The sequence below is a fragment of the Thalassophryne amazonica genome, chromosome 17, assembly GCF_902500255.1.
Source record: "Thalassophryne amazonica chromosome 17, fThaAma1.1, whole genome shotgun sequence".
Taxonomy (NCBI): domain Eukaryota; kingdom Metazoa; phylum Chordata; class Actinopteri; order Batrachoidiformes; family Batrachoididae; genus Thalassophryne; species Thalassophryne amazonica.
In genome coordinates, this window is record NC_047119.1 from 26,505,191 (window position 1) to 26,524,990 (window position 19,800).

The 19,800-nt window shown below is 53.7% G+C and overlaps 1 protein-coding gene across 1 annotated transcript in view; it reads right to left on the reverse strand.

The window, feature by feature from the left end:
- The window catches only part of dnm1a (dynamin 1a), a 120,777-nt gene that overhangs the window by 78,886 nt on the left and 22,091 nt on the right, over window positions 1-19,800 (reverse strand). Inside the window, 2 exon segments of the mRNA XM_034192027.1 lie at window positions 12,054-12,152; window positions 12,826-13,029. Coding sequence (XP_034047918.1) covers window positions 12,054-12,152; window positions 12,826-13,029 — 303 coding nt within the window.

The window sequence follows — 19,800 nt, forward strand, 5'->3', positions numbered from 1 at the left end:
TAGCCTCTGGTGGGACGTACAGTCTGTTCTTGGGGCCAGTCCCTGGGTCCGGGCTCCTTGTCAGGGCCTCCCGGACGGTCTTCTCCACGTCCCAGGTAAGGGTGGCCACGACAGTGGACTCGGGGATGATGGTCTCGGTGGGGTTCGACAGCCCCGCTTTGGCTTCTTCTTCGTGCACCCGGGACAATGCATCTGATTTTTGGTTCTTGGTCCCGGGGCGATACGTGATCTGGAAGTCAAAGCGCCCGAAGAACAGAGACCAGCGGGCTTGCCTGGGGTTCAGCCGCTTGGTGGACCGGATGTACTCCAGGTTCCGATGGTCCGTGAAAACCGTGAAGGGCAACGATGCCCCCTCCAGCAGGTGTCTCCACTCTTCAAGAGCCTCCTTCACCGCAAGAAGTTCCCGATTGCCGACGTCATAGTTCCGTTCAGCTGGGGTCAACCTGCGGGAATAAAAGGCACAAGGATGGAGAACTTTATCAGCCTCCACGCTCTGGGACAGCACGGCTCCTATCCCTGAGTCAGAGGCGTCCACTTCTACTATGTACTGGCGATCAGGATCAGGCTGCACCAGAACTGGTGCAGTCGAGAACCGGCATTCCAACTCCTGGAACGCGGCTTCGCACCGATCCGACCAGGCGAAGGGGACCTTGGTGGAGGTCAGGGCAGTCAGGGGGCTAACTACCTGACTGTAACCTTTAATGAACCTCCTGTAAAAATTTGCAAAGCCGAGGAACTGCTGTAGTTTCCTGCGGCTTGTTGGTTGGGGCCACTCTCTCACCGCCGCAACCTTAGCCGGATCAGGGGCGACGGAGTTGGAGGAGATGATGAACCCCAGGAAGGACAAAGAAGTGCGGTGGAACTCACACTTCTCGCCCTTCACAAACAGCCGGTTCTCCAACAACCGCTGTAGGACCTGACGTACATGCTGGACATGGGTCTCAGGGTCCGGGGAAAAGATGAGTATATCGTCCAGATATACGAAGACGAACCGATGCAGGAAGTCCCGCAAGACGTCATTTACCAAAGCTTGGAACGTCGCGGGGCCGTTAGTGAGTCCGAACGGCATGACCAGGTACTCAAAATGACCTAACGGGGTGTTGAATGCCGTCTTCCATTCGTCTCCCTTCCGGATCCGAACCAGGTGGTACGCGTTTCTAAGATCCAATTTCGTAAAGATTTGGGCTCCATGCAGGGGCGTGAACACTGAATCCAACAGAGGTAACGGGTATCGGTTGCGAACCGTGATCTCGTTCAGCCCTCTGTAATCAATGCATGGACGGAGTCCGCCGTCTTTTTTACCCACAAAAAAGAAACCAGCACCCATCGGGGAGGTGGAGTTCCGGATCAGCCCGGCAGCTAAGGAGTCCAGGATGTAGTGTTGTGTGGGCCGCTGAAGAGGAGGTACTGCTGGCCCACCACCACCAGTCGGCGCCCTGCTTGGAGTGCGGGCTTCAAGCATGAGAGGGCGCCGGAGCCATTGGAAGTGACAGCTGTCACTTGTCAACCACACCAGCTGTCTCTCATCTACCACTAGAGGTAATTCTTCTCTGCTGTTGTTATTCAGTGTTTTTCAAATTGTGATCTGTGTGCAGCCGTATACCTGTAAAGCCTGCTTGGAGATTGGATTGGCGGACAGTGAGAAGACGACGGTCTTCGTCTCTCACTCCATCCAGAAGAGGGACAAACAGGAGCTGCACGAGTGATACGTATCTGGAGGTGGAGGTTTTCCCTCCTGGAGGAATCGTGTGTAAAGGTTGCTGGGTGTGAGGACTCACACTCACCGTCATCTGTTTCTTGTCTGCCAGCAGTACCAGGACCGACAACGGAGGACAGAGACCACCTGGGGACTCAGGACTTGGCAGCTCCGGTGTTCTTCAGGCCGTTGGTGGTGGAAGCGGTGTGGGCCCCGGCTCTTCGATCATCAGAGGTCTCCTATCTTCGAGCCTGCCCACAGTCCTCTTGTGTACAATTGGCATCCAGTATTTTTCTGTCTGTATTCCGTTGTGTGCCTTCACAACATTAAATTGTTACTCCTTTTCTTATCCATTGTCCGTTCATTTGCGCCCACTGTTGTGGGTCCGTGTTACGACACCTTCCCAACAGGATTTCTCGGCCATTCGTCATGGATCCCGAGGGGCGTCAACCACAGCTTGAACAGCCAATGGGAGAACAAGGAGCGCAGGCGTCAGCAGGAGGCGTGGTAAGTGATCTGCAGCAAATCCTTACCGCTTTCACTGCTCAGTTACATCTGGTAACCGAGCAAATGCAATCCTCAATCGGAGGATGGAGGCTCTCACCGCCAGAGTGGAAGCACGCGAGTCGAGCATCGCTGCAGTGTCTCCTCCTGCTGGCCCGGGGCCTAATACAGACGTTCCACTGGCCGTTCAACAACCCCCCCCACCGTCCCCTGAAGCTTACATAAGCCCTCCCGAACCGTACGGAGGCTGTGTTGAAACGTGCGCAGACTTCCTAATGCAGTGTTCGCTCGTTTTTGTACAGCGTCCGGTTATGTACGCATCAGACGCCACCCGGGTGGCTTATGTAATTAATCTGCTTCGAGGTGAGGCACGCGCTTGGGCTACAGCGCTCTGGGAACAGGATTCATGGCTTCTGACATTATACGCTGGGTTTATATGGGAATTCAAACAAGTGTTTGATCATCCCAACAGAGGCGAGACCGCCTCGACCGTGCTGCTGTCAATGAGACAGGGGCGTCGGAGCGCAGCTGATTACGCTGTCGACTTCCGCATCGCGGCTGCGAGGTCTGGCTGGAATGACGTTGCGCTCCACGCTGCCTTCATAAGCGGACTGTCTCCAGTACTGAAGGAGCATTTACTGGCTAAGGACGAACCGCAGGATTTCGACGGGCTTGTCAATCTGGTTATACGCTTAGACAACCGCTTAAATGAACACCGTCGGGAGCAGGCCGGGGGGCGTGGCCGGGCACAAGCCGTCCCTCTCTCTTCCGGGTCCGAAGGGGTGACGTCGTCCCCACGTTCCACTGCCAGAGGGCTCCGTGTGGCAACAGCTCCCCCTGCTGACGAAGCTATGGACACGAGCAGGGCCAAAGTGAGATCTGATGTCAGACAAAGGAGGCTGGCCCGCGGGGAGTGTTTTTACTGTGGCTCATGTGAGCACATGTTAAAAGATTGCCCCAAACGGTCAAACACCAACGCCTGTCCTTAGAAACTGGGCTAAGGGTGGGCCATAACATGTACACGGGGAGGCCCCGCAGATCAGCACGAATCCCAGTGACAATCCTGAGTGGGGATTTAACCCTTCACGCCCCAGCACTGGTGGACACGGGGTCCGAAGGGAATCTGTTGGACAGCAGATGGGCAAAGGAAGTAGGGCTCCCTCTAGTGGCTCTGCCTTCGCCTTTGAAGGTACGGGCACTAGATGGCACTCTACTCCCGTTAATCACACACCGGACACAGCCCGTGACTCTGGTTGTGTCTGGGAATCACAGGGAGGAGATCGTGTTTTACGTAACACCTTCTACCTCCCGAGTGATTTTGGGTTTTCCTTGGATGGTGAAACACAATCCCCGGATCGATTGGCCGTCTGGGGTAGTGGCGCAGTGGAGCGAAGCCTGCCACCGGGAGTGTTTAGGATCCTCGGTTCCACCCGGGATCTCGGCTAAGGAGGAGGTTAAAGTCCCTCCCAATCTGACGGCGGTGCCTGAGGAGTACCATGATCTGGCTGATGTTTTCGGCAAAGATCTGGCACTCACTCTTCCCCCGCACCGACCGTACGATTGTGCCATTGATTTGATTCCGGACGTTGAGTACCCGTCCAGTAGACTGTACAACCTCTCACGTCCGGAACGCGAATCAATGGAGACCTACATCCGGGACTCCTTAGCCGCCGGATTGATCCGGAACTCCACCTCCCCGATGGGTGCGGGCTTCTTTTTTGTGGGTAAGAAAGACGGCGGACTCCGTCCATGCATCGATTACAGGGGGTTGAACGAGATCACGGTTCACAATCGATACCCGTTGCCCGTCTTGGATTCGGTGTTCACACCCCTGCATGGAGCTCAAATATTCACCAAACTTGATCTTAGGAATGCGTACCACCTGGTTCGGATCCGGCAGGGAGACGAATGGAAGACGGCATTTAACACCCCGTTAGGTCATTTTGAGTACCTGGTCATGCCGTTTGGTCTCACCAACGCGCCCGCGACGTTCCAAGCATTGGTTAATGACGTCTTGCGGGACTTCCTGCACCGGTTTGTCTTCGTATATCTGGATGATATACTCATCTTTTCTCCGGACCCTGAGACTCATGTCCAGCATGTATGTCAGGTCCTACAGCGGTTGTTAGAGAACCGGTTGTTTGTGAAGGGCGAGAAGTGTGAGTTTCACCGCACTTCTTTGTCCTTCCTGGGGTTTATCATCTCCTCCATCTCCGTCGCCCCGGATCCGGCCAAGGTTGCGGCGGTGAGGGATTGGCCCCAACCAAAAAGCCGTAGGAAGCTGCAACAGTTCCTCGACTTTGCAAACTTCTACAGGAGGTTCATTAAGGGTTACAGTCAGGTTGTTAGCCCCCTGACTGCCCTGACCTCCACTAAGGTCCCCTTCACCTGGTCGGACCGGTGCGAGGCCGCGTTTAGGGAGTTGAAACGCCGGTTTTCGTCTGCGCCAGTTCTGGTGCAGCCTGATCCTACTCGCCAGTTTTTAGTGGAGGTGGACGCCTCAGACTCAGGGATAGGAGCCGTGCTGTCCCAGAGCGGGGAGTCCGATAAGGTTCTCCATCCTTGTGCCTACTTTTCCCGCAGGTTGACCCCCGCTGAGCGGAATTATGACGTGGGCAATCGGGAACTCCTCGCGGTGAAGGAGGCTCTGGAAGAGTGGAGACACCTGTTGGAGGGAGCTACGGAGCCTTTCACGGTTTTCACGGACCACCGGAACCTGGAGTACATCCGGACCGCCAAGCGGCTGAACCCCAGGCAAGCCCGCTGGTCCCTGTTCTTCGGACGCTTTGACTTCCGGATCACCTACCGCCCCGGGACTAGGAATCAACGGTCCGATGCACTGTCCCGGGTGCACGAAGAGGAGGCCAAAGCTGAGTTGTCGGACCCCATCGAAACCATCCTTCCCGAGTCCACTGTCATGGCCACCCTCACCTGGGACGTGGAGGAAACCGTCCGGGAGGCCCTGACAAGGAACCCAGACCCGGGAGATGGTCCGAAGAACAAACTTTACGTCCCACCAGGGGCTAGGGCTGCCGTCTTGGACTTCGGCCACGGATCCAAGTTCTCCTGTCATCCCGGAGTGCGTAGGACCGTGGCAGTAGTCCAGCAGCGCTTCTGGTGGGCGTCACTGGAAGCCAACGTCCGGGACTACATCCAGGCCTGTACCACCTGTGCCAGGGGCAAGGCGGACCATCACAAGACCAGGGGTCTCCTCCAACCCCTGCCTGTGCCTCATCGCCCCTGGTCCCACATCGGCCTGGACTTCGTCACGGGCCTCCCGCCGTCCCAGGGCAACACCGCCATACTGACGACAGTGGACCAGTTCTCCAAGGCGGCCCACTTCGTGGCCCTCCCGAAGCTCCCAACGGCCCAGGAGACAGCAGACCTCCTGGTCCGCCACGTCGTGTGTCTGCATGGGATACCGTCGGACATCGTCTCGGATCATGGTCCCCAGTTCTCCTCGCAGGTCTGGAGGAGTTTTTGTAAGGAGCTGGGGGCCACCGTACGTCTCTTGTCCGGGTATCACCCACAGACGAACGGCCAGGCAGAGCGGGCGAACCAGGACTTAGAACAGGCCCTTCGCTGTGTAACCTCCGCGCATCCGGCGGCCTGGAGTAACCATCTGGCCTGGATCGAGTACGCTCACAACAGCCAAGTGTCATCTGCCGCCGGCTTCTCCCCTTTTGAAGCATGTCTGGGCTACCAGCCCCTATTGTTCCCACTTGTGGAGGGAGAGGTCGGGGTACCCTCGGTCCAGGCCCACCTGCGGAGGTGCCGCCGGGTGTGGCGGACCGCCCGTTCTGCCCTGTTGCGGGCCCGGACGAGGGCCAAGGCCCATGCAGATCGCCGGCGATCCCCGGCCCCTGCATACCAACCGGGGCAGGAGGTGTGGTTATCCACTAAGGACATCCCGATCCAAGTGACATCCCAGAAACTGAAGGACCGTTTCATTGGACCATTCCCCATCGCCAAGATCCTCAGCCCGGCCGCAGTGAAGCTGACACTCCCGGCTTCACTGCGGATCCACCCAGTTTTTCATGTCTCTAGACTCAAGCCATACCACACCTCGCCGCTCTGCACCCCTGGACCCGAGCCACCTCCTGCCCAAATCATCGACGGGGAGCCGGCATGGACTGTTCGTCGGCTCCTGGACGTCCGTCGGATGGGCCGCGGTTTTCAGTACTTGGTGGACTGGGAGGGGTACGGACCCGAAGAACGCTCCTGGGTGAAGAAGAGCTTCATCCTGGACCCGGCCCTCCTGGTCGATTTCTACCGCCGACACCCGGACAAGCCTGGTCGGGCGCCAGGAGGCGCCCGTTGAGGGGGGGGTCCTGTTGTGTGGGCCGCTGAAGAGGAGGTACTGCTGGCCCACCACCACCAGTCGGCGCCCTGCTTGGAGTGCGGGCTTCAAGCATGAGAGGGCGCCGGAGCCATTGGAAGTGACAGCTGTCACTTGTCAACCACACCAGCTGTCTCTCATCTACCACTAGAGGTAATTCTTCTCTGCTGTTGTTATTCAGTGTTTTTCAAATTGTGATCTGTGTGCAGCCGTATACCTGTAAAGCCTGCTTGGAGATTGGATTGGCGGATAGTGAGAAGACGACGGTCTTCGTCTCTCACTCCATCCAGAAGAGGGACAAACAGGAGCTGCACGAGTGATACGTATCTGGAGGTGGAGGTTTTCCCTCCCGGAGGAATCGTGTGTAAAGGTTGCTGGGTGTGAGGACTCACACTCACCGTCATCTGTTTCTTGTCTGCCAGCAGTACCAGGGCCAACAACGGAGGACAGAGACCACCTGGGGACTCAGGACTTGGCGGCTCCGGTGTTCTTCAGGCCGTTGGTGGTGGAAGCGGTGTGGGCCCCGGCTCTTCGATCATCAGAGGTCTCCTATCTTCGAGCCTGCCCACAGTCCTCTTGTGTACAATTGGCATCCAGTATTTTTCTGTCTGTATTCCGTTGTGTGCCTTCACAACATTAAATTGTTACTCCTTTTCTTATCCATTGTCCGTTCATTTGCGCCCCCTGTTGTGGGTCCGTGTTACGACACCTTCCCAACATGTAGGTCTCCATTGATTCGCGTTCCGGACGTGAGAGGTTGTACAACCTACTGGACGGGTACTCAGCGCCCGGGACCAAATCGATGGCGCAATCATACAGTCGGTGCGGAGGAAGAGTGAGCGCCAGATCTTTGCTGAAAACGTCAGCAAGATCATGGTACTCCTTTGGCACCGCCGATAGATTGGGGGGGACTTTGACCTCCTCATTAGCCGTAGTGCCCGGAGGAACCGAGGATCCTAAACACTCCCGGTGGCAGGTTTCGCTCCACTGCGTCACAACCCCGGACGGCCAATCTATCCGGGGATTGTGCTTCACCATCCATGGAAAGCCCAAAATCACTCGGGAGGTAGATGGTGTTACATGGAACACCATCTCCTCCCTGTGATTCCCAGATACAACCAAAGTCACTGGTTGTGTCTGATGTGTGATTAATGGAAGCAGGGTGCCATCTAGTGCCATCACCTGCAATGGTGCCGGCAGAGCCACCAGGGGGAGCCCTACTTCCTTTGCCCATCTGCTGTCCAGCAGATTCCCTTCTGACCCCGTGTCTACCAGTGCTGGGGCGTGAAGGGTTAAATCCCCACAAAGGATTGTTACTGGGATTCGTGCAGATTTGCGGGGTCTTTCCGCGTGTGTGTTATGGCCCACCCTTAGCCCAGTTTCTAAGGACGGGCGTTGTAGTTTGACCGTTCAGGGCAGTCCTTCTGCATGTGCTCACAAGAGCCGCAGACAAAACACTCCCCGCGGGCCAGCCTCCTTTGTCTGACATTTGTTTTCACTTTGGCCCTGCTCGTGTCCATAGCCTTCTCAGCAGGGGGAGCTGTAGCCACACGGGGCTTTCTGGCAGTGAAGCGTGGGGACGACGTCACCTTGTCGGAACCGGAAGGGGGAGGGACGGCTCGTGCCCGGTCACGCCCCCCGGCCTGCTCCCGACGATGCTTGTTTAAACGGTTGTCTAAGCGTATAACCAAATTGACAAGCCCGTCAAAATCCCGCGGTTCTTCCTTAGCCAGTAGGTGCTCCTTAAGGACCGGGGACAGTCCATTTACAAAGGCGGCGCGGAGCGCAACATTATTCCAGCCAGACCTCGCTGCCGCGTTGCGGAAGTCGACTGCATACTCGGCTGCGCTACGGCGCCCCTGTCTCATAGACAGCAGCACGTTCGAAGCGGTCTCGCCTCTGTTGGGATGATCAAACACTTGTTTGAACTCCCGTACAAACCCAGTATAAGACGTTAGGAGCCATGAATTCTGCTCCCAAAGCGCTGTAGCCCAAGCGCGTGCCTCTCCTCGAAGCAGATTAATAACATAAGCTACCCGGCTAGCGTCTGATGCGTACATGACAGGGCGCTGTGAAAAGACGAGCAAACACTGCATGAGGAAGTCTGCGCACGTCTCAACACAGCCCCCGTACGGTTCCGGAGGGCTTATGTATGCTTCAGGGGACGGTGGGGGGGGTCGTTGAACGACCAGTGGAACGTCTGATACAGGCCCAGGACCAGCCAGAGGAGGAGCTGCAGCAGCGCCCTGATCGCGCGCTTCCACCCTGGCGGCGAGAGCCTCCACCCTCCGATTAAGGAGGACATTCTGCTCGGTCACTAAATCTAACCGAGCCGTGAAGGCGGTTAAGATCTGCTGCAGCTCACTCAACACGCCTCCTGCTGACGCCTGCGCTCCTGGCTCTTCCATTGGCCGTTCACGCTCGGGTTGACGCCCCTCGGAATCCATGACGATTGGCCGAGAAATCCTGTTGGGAAGGTGTCGTAGCACGGACCCACAACAGGGGGCGCAAATGAACGGACAATGAGTAAGCCAAAAGGTAACAATTTAATGTTGTGACAACACACAACTAAACACACAAAATTTGTAAAGCCAATTAACACCAGGTGACGTGTGGGCAGGCTCGAAGATAGAAGACCCCGACGAGAGAGAAGCCGCGTCCCACACGGCCTCCACCACCAACGGTCTGAAGAACACCGGAGCCGCCAAGTCCCGTATCCCCAGGTGACCTCTGTCTTCGGCTGTCGACCCTGGTACTGCTGGCAGAAAGCAGAGACAAGATGAATGAGTGTAAGTCTGCACACTCAGTGGTCCACGGTCTGTACACAGTTAGGAGGGGGAATCTCCACCTTCAAATCACACACTCGTGCAGCTCTTGATTAACCACTTATCTGTTTAGAGAGTGAGGCGCAGTCGTCGTAGTCACACCAAACGCCAAAATCCCAGATAAGGCAACGACCACAGGACAATGGCTGCAAATGAGATCTAGATTAGTACACAACGTGTCAGTCAGCAGAGAAATTACCTCTTGGTAGTCGATTTCTCGGCGGGGAGGTGGAGTTGCAGTCCGGCTTAAGTAGTGGTGTAGATGAGTGACAGCTGGTGTGATGAGTGACAGCTGTCACTTCCTCTGGGTCTGGCGCCCTCTCGTGCTTGGAGCCCGCACTCCAAGCAGGGCGCCCTCTGGTGGTAGTGGGCCAGCAGTACCTCCTCTTCAGCGGCCCACATAACACAGTATATGGTTGTCAAAAGAAAAGTTGTGCCTCCCATAATAGTATTTTCAAATGAAAGCATTTTCTTTATTAAAAAAGTCTTCAGAATGTCTTTTTCTAAAAACATGCTTTGAAAAAGGGCACCGTCTTACAACTATAATCAAGGTTGTCTTATAGCCAGAATAATGCAATTATTCATATTACTTCAAAAACACATCCATGATTAATTAAGAGAATAAATGCAACCCTTTTGCACCCTGTGGCTTACTTTGTGCTCCGATTATGATTCGTGTAAATAGCAAAGGAGAGTTATGTACACCTTAAATGCACTTGTATAATGCACTTTATTCCGCACACTACAGATCGGCAAGATAGGGCCCTCAGTGTTTGTGATTTGACTGGGAAATTAATGTATTGCATTACTCCAATATGGGCATCAACTAAGCTTTTAAATGCACAACTGCATCTGGTCCAAGAGCAAACAACAATGAACAATTCTTTCACCCAGTTTAATCGTGTTTAGTGGTACAAATCCACAAACAAGTCAAAGACTGAACAAAGGGTGAGTGTTAGAGAGAAAAGAAGAATGCAGGAACCCAAAAAAAAAAAAAACGTAGGCTTGGCCCACATGCAAAGACTGTGTTTGAGTCAAAGTGCTAAAAACCAAAACTAGAGCCAACAGGACAGTTCATCATGCAGATTCCATTTCAGTTCCAGTGACGTTTCCATGTATATGACTGTTTCATGCTCTACAACGAAAGTAACTGAGAGCCAGCAGCAGCCCCTTGTAAATGTGAACATCCATGGCTTTTTTTTTTTTTTTTTTTTTGGGGGGGGGGGGGGGGTGTTAAAAAAAAGGACAACCCAGAAAAAACAAAGGACATGGAAAATCTTCAACAGCACACGCCTGAATCCTGACCAAGTGCAAATGGAAAAGAAAAGCACAGAATCAGCACATTGCAAAAAAGGGCAGCCCGCAAGATGCAAGAGAGAAAAGCAGCTTTTTCTCTCCTCCCCTCCCCTCTTTCACCTTCCTCTCTTGCTTTTCATTTCTCACTCAGAAGTATTTTATTACATTCAGCTCCCTCCATCCCTCTTTCTTTGTGCCCCCCCCCCCCACCCCATGGTAGTTACAGCACTGAGCAGTATGAGTGCAACTGCCTTATTACCACAAGAGGGAAACAGAGTGTCACTGTGTGAGCCGTGAAGTCATCATGCCGTATTACGGGACATTTGTGGTTTGTTTGTGGTTGTTTGTTTGTTTGTTTGGTAAAATACTACTCCAAGGATCTTGGGCTAATTTCCAACAAACTTGCTGTCTGCATGTAGGATGACCCCAGATTTGCCCATTAAAGGTTTTTTGTTTGTTTGTTTGTTTGTTTGTTTGTTTGTTTGTTTGTTTGTTTTTTTGGGGGGGGGATGGAAAAGTTAAAGACAGTAGGTCATAGGTCAAAAAGCTGGTTTGTTTGTCTGTCTCTTTGTTCCCCTACTCCTCGCCCGTCCTTTGGCTGATTCCCACCAAACTGGATTGGCAGGTGACAGTCGACCCCAGAATTGCCCTGAATGGGCAAATTTTGGCAAAGGTCAATGTCACTGGAGCCAAAAGCCAAAATCATGATCATTCCACCTCACCCCCCACTCCATTGTCCACATGCATTGACCAGGTGATATCAAGTTTACCAAAGGTGAATCATTTGGTTTAGGGTCATTGCTATCAATAGTAAATGGATTATTGTGGATTAACTGATTATTTTCCACTAAGGTTTGAGCTAAACTTGGCACACATATGAGGGTGGATTCTGGAATGACCTACCAAGATCAAGATCTAAGGCAGGGGTGAGCAACTTGTTCCAGAAAGGACCAAGAGGGTGCAGGTTTTTCTTTGCAGCCACTGACTCCACCAGTGGCTGATTAACTGATTCCATCTGCTCAAAGTGATATTAATCAGTGAACTCACCTGGTGGAGTCAGTGGCTGCAAAGAAAACCTGCACCCTCTTTCTGGAACAAGTTGCCCACCCCTGATCTAAAGTCATGTCTGCTTATCTGTTTGTTGGCCACCTACGCCAATCCTTATGCAAATTTCTACAAAACTTGGTGTGTCAATGAATGTTGGCCTCACAACTACTCTCAAACAATTTTGGCAGAGGTCAACTGGCAGACACTTAGGCAGATTCCAGAATTGCACTGGCAAGAACAGCCAAAGATCAAACAAATGGGTGAAGGTCAGGGTCATTGGGGTCAAATATCTGCCATAGCTATTATGCTTTTCATAACCACTGGTACTATTGGTACTATTGCTCACCCCTCCTGAGTGGAAGCAGCTTATTCTCCAGGATGTCTTTTGCATCTGTTCCTTCATCCATCAGGTCCAGTTTCGTGATCACACCAATGGTCCTCATACCTTCAGAACACACACACACATTGACATAAGCAACAGTGGCTTCCAAGGTCACCAGACCTAAGCTTTGAAATTAAAAGAAACAAAGTCATTTCAAGCTCTATGTAACTTCAGCCACACCTGCTCCTAATTTCCATCATACATGTGATAAGATTATTCCCTGCAGCAATCCCAGACATGCCCAGCAGGTGGCAGACAGGTATCTACTACTTTGAACAACAGATTGGTCACCATTGTGTCCCATGGTTCTTGAAATGGACTATTTCCACCTGGTGGACATTTACCATTAATGCAGGTATGATAGAACTTTGCCAAGAGTTCCAGTATTAGATCAGTAAGACAAACCTGCTTTTTCTGTTGATCTGATGATAAACATTATCCACAGTGCAATCAGTTCATCCTCATTAGATTTCATTTTAATTTGGAGATTTACAAGATGATAGTATTTATTGTGTTTGAGTTGTTATGTTAACAAAATAGAGGGGGATGGACTCATTCATTTATGTCATTCTTCAGTCTGTCTAGGCTTGTACCAATGTCTACGAAAACCTATGTACACAAACATTTACTACGAATTAACTGCAAGCTCAAATACCTTCAAGAGTGCATCCTAACTGTGTGGACATTTTTAAAGACTTCACACTCCATGCAATATGTGAATACGTGTGACACCCACCCTGAGGGTCCACCTCTTTGGCAACCTTTAAAGCATCAGAATTGGCCAGATCGGAGTTGGCCGGGGAGACTGCCAACATCAAGCAGTTCTCTTTGGTCACAAACTGCATCAGCATGTCTTTAATTTGGAATTCTATGTCTGCAGGTTGGTCACCCACTGGCACCTTCGTCATCCCTGGTAGATCCACCAACGTCAGGTTCAACACTGTGGGAATGAAGCATTGGAGATAATAAAAGACAAACAGTTGTTTACAAGCTCCAGTCTGAGCGCTTTTGTTTGTCAGTGTTGGGAAGGTGTAGTGACACGGACCCACAACAGGGGGCGGAAATGAACGGACAATGGATGAGCCAAAAAGTAACAATTTAATGTTGTGAATTACACAACAGAATACAGACAATTGCAGTTGAGGAGTACAGTCAATCATACACAAGGTGACGTGTGGGCAGGCTCGAGGATAGAAGACGTCTGTCCAGAGAAGAGTCGGATCTCACACGGCTTCCACTGCCAACGGATCTGAAGAACACTGGAGCCGCCAAGTCCTGGGTCCCAGGTGGCCACCGTCTCCAGCTGTCAGACCAGGTACTGCTGGCAGAAACAGAAACAGTTAATGGTGGGATTTGAAGACACACCCAGTAATTGTTCCCTGAGTAGTTCCTCTGGGAGGGAGAACCTCCACCTCCAGATACAACGTCACCCGTGCAGCTCCTGTTGGTCTCTTTCCTGGATGGAGTGAGAGGCGAAGAACGTCGTCCTCTCACTGTCCCCCAATCCAGTCTCCGATAGAGCCCGCAGGAACACAGACCAATATATATTTAGACAACGATATCACAGCAGAGAAAGTTACCTTGTTCGGTAGCTGATTTCTCGGCGAGGAGGTGGAGTTGCAGTCCGGCCTTTGTAGTGATGGTGATGAGTGACAGCTGGTGCTGATAAGTGACAGCTGTCACTCCCAGCGGCTCCGACGCCCTCTCGTGCTTGGAGCCCACACTCCAAGCAGGGCGCCATCTGGTGGTGGTGGGATAGCAGTACCTCCTCTTCAGCGGCCCACACAACAGGACCCCCCCCTCAACGGGCGCCTCCTGGCGCCCGACCAGGCTTGTCCGGGTGACGGGTGTAGAAGTCGGCCAGGAGGGCCGGGTCCAGGATGAAGCTCCTCTTCACCCAGGAGCGTTCTTCGGGTCCATAACCCTCCCAGTACACCAGATACTGGAAACCCCGACCCTTTCGACGGACGTCCAGGAGCCGACGTACTATCCACGCGGGCTCCCTGTCGATGATCCGGGCAGGAGGCGGCGCCAGTCCAGGGGCACACAGTGGTGAGGCATGTCAGGGCTTGAGTCTGGACACATGAAAAACGGGGTGTATCCGCAGTGAAGCTGAAGCTACCAGCTTCACTGCGGCCGGACTGAGGACTTTGAGTATGGTGAATGGTCCTATGTACCTGTCCTTAAGTTTCTGGGATTCCACCTGCAGGGGGATGTCCTTCGTGGATAGCCAAACCTCCTGCCCGGGCTGGTATGCAGGGGCCGGGGAACGCTGGCGGTCTGCATGGGCCTTAGCCCTCGTCCGGGCTCTGAGCAGGGCAGAGCGGGCAGTACGTCACACCCGACAGCACTTCCTCAGATGGGCCTGGACCGAGGGCACCCCGACCTCTCCCTCCACAAGCGGAAACAATGGGGGCTGGTACCCCAAACATACTTCAAATGGGGAGAGGCCAGTGGCAGATAATACTTGGCTATTATGAGCGTACTCGATCCAGGCCAGATGGTCACTCCAGGCCATCGGGTGCACGGAGGTCACGCAGTGGAGGGCCTGCTCCAATTCCTGGTTTGCCTGCTCTGCCTGTCCGTTCGTCTGGGGGTGGTACCCGGACGAGAGACTTACGGTGGCCCCCAGTTCCCTGCAGAAACTCCTCCAGACCTGGGAGGAGAACTGAGGACCACGGTCTGAGACAATGTCCGATGGAATCCCATGCAGACGCACGACGTGGTGGACCAGGAGGTCTGCAGTCTCCTGGGCCGTCGGGAGCTTCGGGAGGGCCACGAAGTGGGCCACCTTGGAGAACCGGTCCACTATCGTGAGGATGGTAGTCATGCCCTGGGACAGCGGGAGGCCCGTGACAAAGTCCAGGCCGATGTGAGACCAGGGGCGATGAGGCACGGGCAGAGGCTGGAGTAGGCCTTGGGTCCTGTGATGGTCGGCTTTGCCCCTGTCGCAGGTGGTGCAGGCCTGGACGTACTCCCGGACGTCGGCTTCCAGAGATGCCCACCAGAAGCGCTGCCGGACCACTGCCACGGTTCTTCGCACCCCTGGGTGGCAGGAGAGTTTCGAACCATGACAGAAGTCAAGGACTGCATCCCTGGCTTCTGGTGGGACGTACATCTTGTTCTTGGGTCCAGTCCCCGGGTCCGGGTTCCGTGTCAGGGCCTCCCGGACGGTCTTCTCCATGTCCCAGGTAAGGGTGGCCACGACAGTGGACTCGGGGATGATGGTTTCCGTTGGGTCTGACAGCTCGGTCCTGACTTCCTCCTCGTGCACCCGGGACAGGGCGTCAGACCGTTGGTTCTTCATCCCGGGGCGGTATGTGATCTGAAAGTCAAAACGCCCGAAGAACAGTGACCAGCGGGCTTGCCTGGGATTCAGACGCTTGGCGGTCCGGATGTACTCCAGGTTCCGATGGTCCGTGAAAACCGTGAATGGTACCGAAGCTCCCTCCAACAGGTGTCTCCACTCCTCCAGAGCCTACTTCACCGCAAGAAGTTCCCGATTGCCGATGTCATAGTTCCTTTCAGCCGGGGTCAACCTGCGGGAAAAGTAGGCACATGGGTGGAGAACCTTGTCGGACTCCCCGCTCTGGGATAGCACGTCTCCTATCCCTGAGTCAGAGACATCCACTTCAACTATAAACTGGCGTTTTGGATCGGGCTGCACCAGAACTGGCGCAGTCGAAAACCGGCGTTTCAACTCCCTAAACGCGGCTTCACACTCATCCGACCAGGTGAAGGGGACTTTTGTGGAGGTCAGGGCTGTCAGGGGGCTAACTACCTGACTGTAGCCTTTGATGAACCTCCGGTAAAAATTAGCAAAACCGAGGAACTGCTGTAGTTTCCTACCGTTTGTTGGTTGGGGCCAATCTCTCACCGCCGCAACCTTGGCCGGATCAGGGGCGACGGAGTTGGAGGAGATAATAAACCCCAGGAAGGACAAAGAAGTACGGTGGAACTCGCACTTCTCGCCCTTCACAAACAGCCGGTTCTCCAACAACCGCTGCAGGACCTGACGTACATGCGTAACATGAGTCTCAGGATCCGGGGAAAAGATGAGTATATCGTCTAGATATACGAAGACAAACCGATGCAGGAAGTCCCGCAAGACATCATTTACCAAAGTTTGGAACGCTGCGGGGGCATTAGTGAGGCCGAACGGCATGACCAGGTACTCAAAATGACCTAACGGGGTGTTAAATGCCGTCTTCCATTTGTCTCCCTTCCGGATCCGAACCAGGTGGTACGCATTTCTAAGATCCAGTTTTGTGAAAATTTGGGCTCCATGCAGGGTTGTGAACACTGAATCTAACAGGGGCAGAGGGTATCGGTTGCGAACCGTGATCTCGTTCAGCCCCCTGTAGTCAATGCATGGACGGAGTCCGCCGTCTTTCTTGCCCACAAAAAAGAAACCAGCACCCATCGGGGAGGTGGAGTTCCGGATCAGCCCGGCAGCTAACGAGTCCCGGATGTAGGTCTTCATTGTTTCGCGTTCCGGACGTGAGAGATTGTACAGCCTGCTGGACGGGTACTCAGCGCCCTGTATCAAATCAATGGCACAATCATACGGACGGTGTGGGGGAAGGGTGAGCACCAGATCTTTGCTGAAAACTTCAGCAAGATCGTGGTACTCACATGGCACTGCCGTCAGATTGGGGGGGACTTTAACCTCCTCACTAGCTGTCACACCAGGCAGAACCGAGGATCCGAGACACTCCCGGTGGCAGGTTTCATTCCACTGAGCCACAACCCCAGACGGCCAATCAATCCGGGGATTGTGCTTTATCATCCAAGGATAACCCAAAATCAAACGGGAGGTAGAAGGTGTTACATAAAACACAATCTCCTCCCTGTGATTACCAGACACCACCAATGTCACTGGTTGTGTCTGGTGTGTGATTAATGGAAGAAGGGTGCCATCTAGTGCCCATACCTTCAATGGTGAAGGTAGAGCCACTAGAGGGAGCCTGACCTCCCTTGCCCATCTGCTATCCAGCAGATTCCCTTCTGACCCCGTGTCTACCAGTGCTGGGGCGTGAAGGGTCAGATCCCCACTCAGGATCGTAACTGGGATGCATGCGGATTTGCGGGGTTTCCCTGCGTGCGTGTTATGGCCCACCCTTAGCCCAGTTTCTAAGGGCGGGCATTGTCGTTTAACTGCTTGGGGCAGTTCCTCTGTAGGTGCTCACTCGAGCCACAGAAAAAACACTCCCCGTGGGCCAGCCTCTGTTGTCTGTTATGTGATTTAACTTTGGCCCTGCTCGTGTCCATAGCTTCATCAGCAGGGGGAGCTGTTGCCACACGGGAGTCACGGGCTGTGGAGCGTGGGGAAGGCGGCACCCTTTCGGACCCAGAAGGAAGAGGGACAGCTCGTGCCCGGCCACGCCCCCCGCCCTGCTCCCGACGGTGTTCCTCTAATTGGTTATCTAATCGTATAACCAGATCAACAAGCCCATCGAAATCCCGCAGTTCGTCCTTAGCCAGTAAATGCTCCTTCAGGACCGGAGACAGTCCATTCACAAAGGCGGCGCGGAGCGCAACGTTGTTCACAGCCAGACCTCGCTGCCGCGATGCGGAAGTCGACTGCGTACTCCGCTGCGCTCCGACGCCCCTGTCTGATTGACAGCAGCAAGTTAGAAGCAGATTCGCCTCTATGGGGGTGATCAAAAACCTGTTTGAACTCCCTCACAAACCCAGTATACGTCGTTAGGAGCCGTGAATTCTGCTCCAAGAGCGCCGTAGCCCAGGCGCGTGCCTCTCCTCGAAGCAAATTTATTACGTAAGCCACCCGGCTGGTGTCTGACTCGTACATGACGGGACGCTGTGAAAAGACGAGCGAGCACTGCATTAAGAAGTCCGCGCACGTCTCAACACAGCCTCCGTACGGCTCCGGAGGGCTTATGTAAGCTTCAGGGGATGGTGGGGGGGGTCGTTGAATGACCAGCGGAATGTCTTATTCAGGCCTCCGGTCAGCAGGAGGAGGTGCTGCAGCAGCGCCCTGAGCTTGCGCTTCCACCCGGGCGGTGAGAGCCTCCATTCTCCGATTGAGAATAACATTCTGCTCAGTGACTAAGTCCAACCGAGCAGTGAAAGCAGTTAAGATTTGCTGCAGCTCACCTAACACGCCTCCTGCTGACGCCTGTTCACCTCGCTCTTCCATTGGCTGTTCAAGCGATGGTTGACGCCCCTCGGGATCCATGACGCTGGCCGAGAAATCCTGTTGGGAAGGTGTAGTGACACGGACCCACAACAGGGGGCGGTAATGAATGGACAATGGATGAGCCAAAAAGTAACAATTTAATGTTGTGAATTACACAACGGAATACAGACAATTGCAGTTGAGGAGTACAGTCAATCATACACAAGGTGACGTGTGGGCAAGCTCGAGGATAGAAGACGTCTGTCCAGAGAAGAGCCGGATCCCACACGGCTTCCACTGCCAATGGATCTGAAGAACAATGGAGCTGCCAAGTCCTGGGTCCCAGGTGGCCACCATCTCCAGCTGTCAGACCAGGTACTGCTGGCAGAAACAGAAACAGTTAATGGTGGGTGTGGGAAGACACACCCAGTAATTGTTCCCTGAGTAGTTCCTCCGGGGGGGAGAACCTCCACCTCCAGATACAACGTCAGCCGTGCAGCTCCTGTTGGTCTCTTTCCTGGATGGAGTGAGAGGCGAAGAACGTCGTCCTCTCACTGTCCGCCAATCCAGTCTCCGATAGAGCCCGCAGGAACACGGCTGCACACAGACCAATATATATTTAGACAACGATATCACAGCAGAGAAAGTTACCTTGTTCGGTAGCTGATTTCTCGGCGAGGAGGTGGAGTTGCAGTCCGGCCTTTGTAGTGATGGTGATGAGTGACAGCTGGTGCTGATAAGTGACAGCTGTCACTCCCAGCGGCTCCGACGCCCTCTCGTGCTTGGAGCCCGCACGCCAAGCATGGCGCCATCTGGTGGTGGTGGGCCAGCAGTACCTCCTCTTCAGCGGCCCACACAACAGTCAGTCCTTGATTATGGACTACTGAATCTTACAATCCTGCCAACTACTGTACTATGCACTTTGCATATCTGTGTGTCACGCTGAGCTGTTTTCTAACCAGTTTCAAATAACAGATTTTCCAGATTGGCTTTCATGACAAAAATGTTTTAACATAAATGCAGTGGCAGCAGAACAGTAAAAGACTTACTGTGAGAGATGGTAGACTACCTAAAGTTTGTGGGCATAAGGTCTACAAACCCTTACAGGCCCTTACAGATGACTCTACTGTACTTGTTATGTGTCGACGCGGGTTGAGGAGCAGACCTGCGTCTGACGGAACCCAGCGCCAAAACAACCAGAAAGCGGTTCCAATAACAAAACGATTTATTTTCCCCCTTTGGTGCATAACAAAGTGTACAAACGAAAAATGCATCTGTCTGGCCGAGTGAAGGACGGCGCGCTCTCCAGCGCCCAAAAGGATCAAAGCCCGGCGCTTCTGGACCCACGTTCACCGCCAAACACCCCCCAGGTGGACACGACAAACCAACTCTGCGAAGGATAGAAAAGGTGAGGTAAGTCAGCAGCTACAACCAATATCCTTCAAAGGCACACACTATCAGCAACACATTCAGGTCTGAATTTAAGCTTTATGTAAATGAGCAGCTTCTCACAACAGGTGGAGGATCATCAGTCCGCACGCCACGGCAGTGAGAAGCGAGCTGCACAATTCT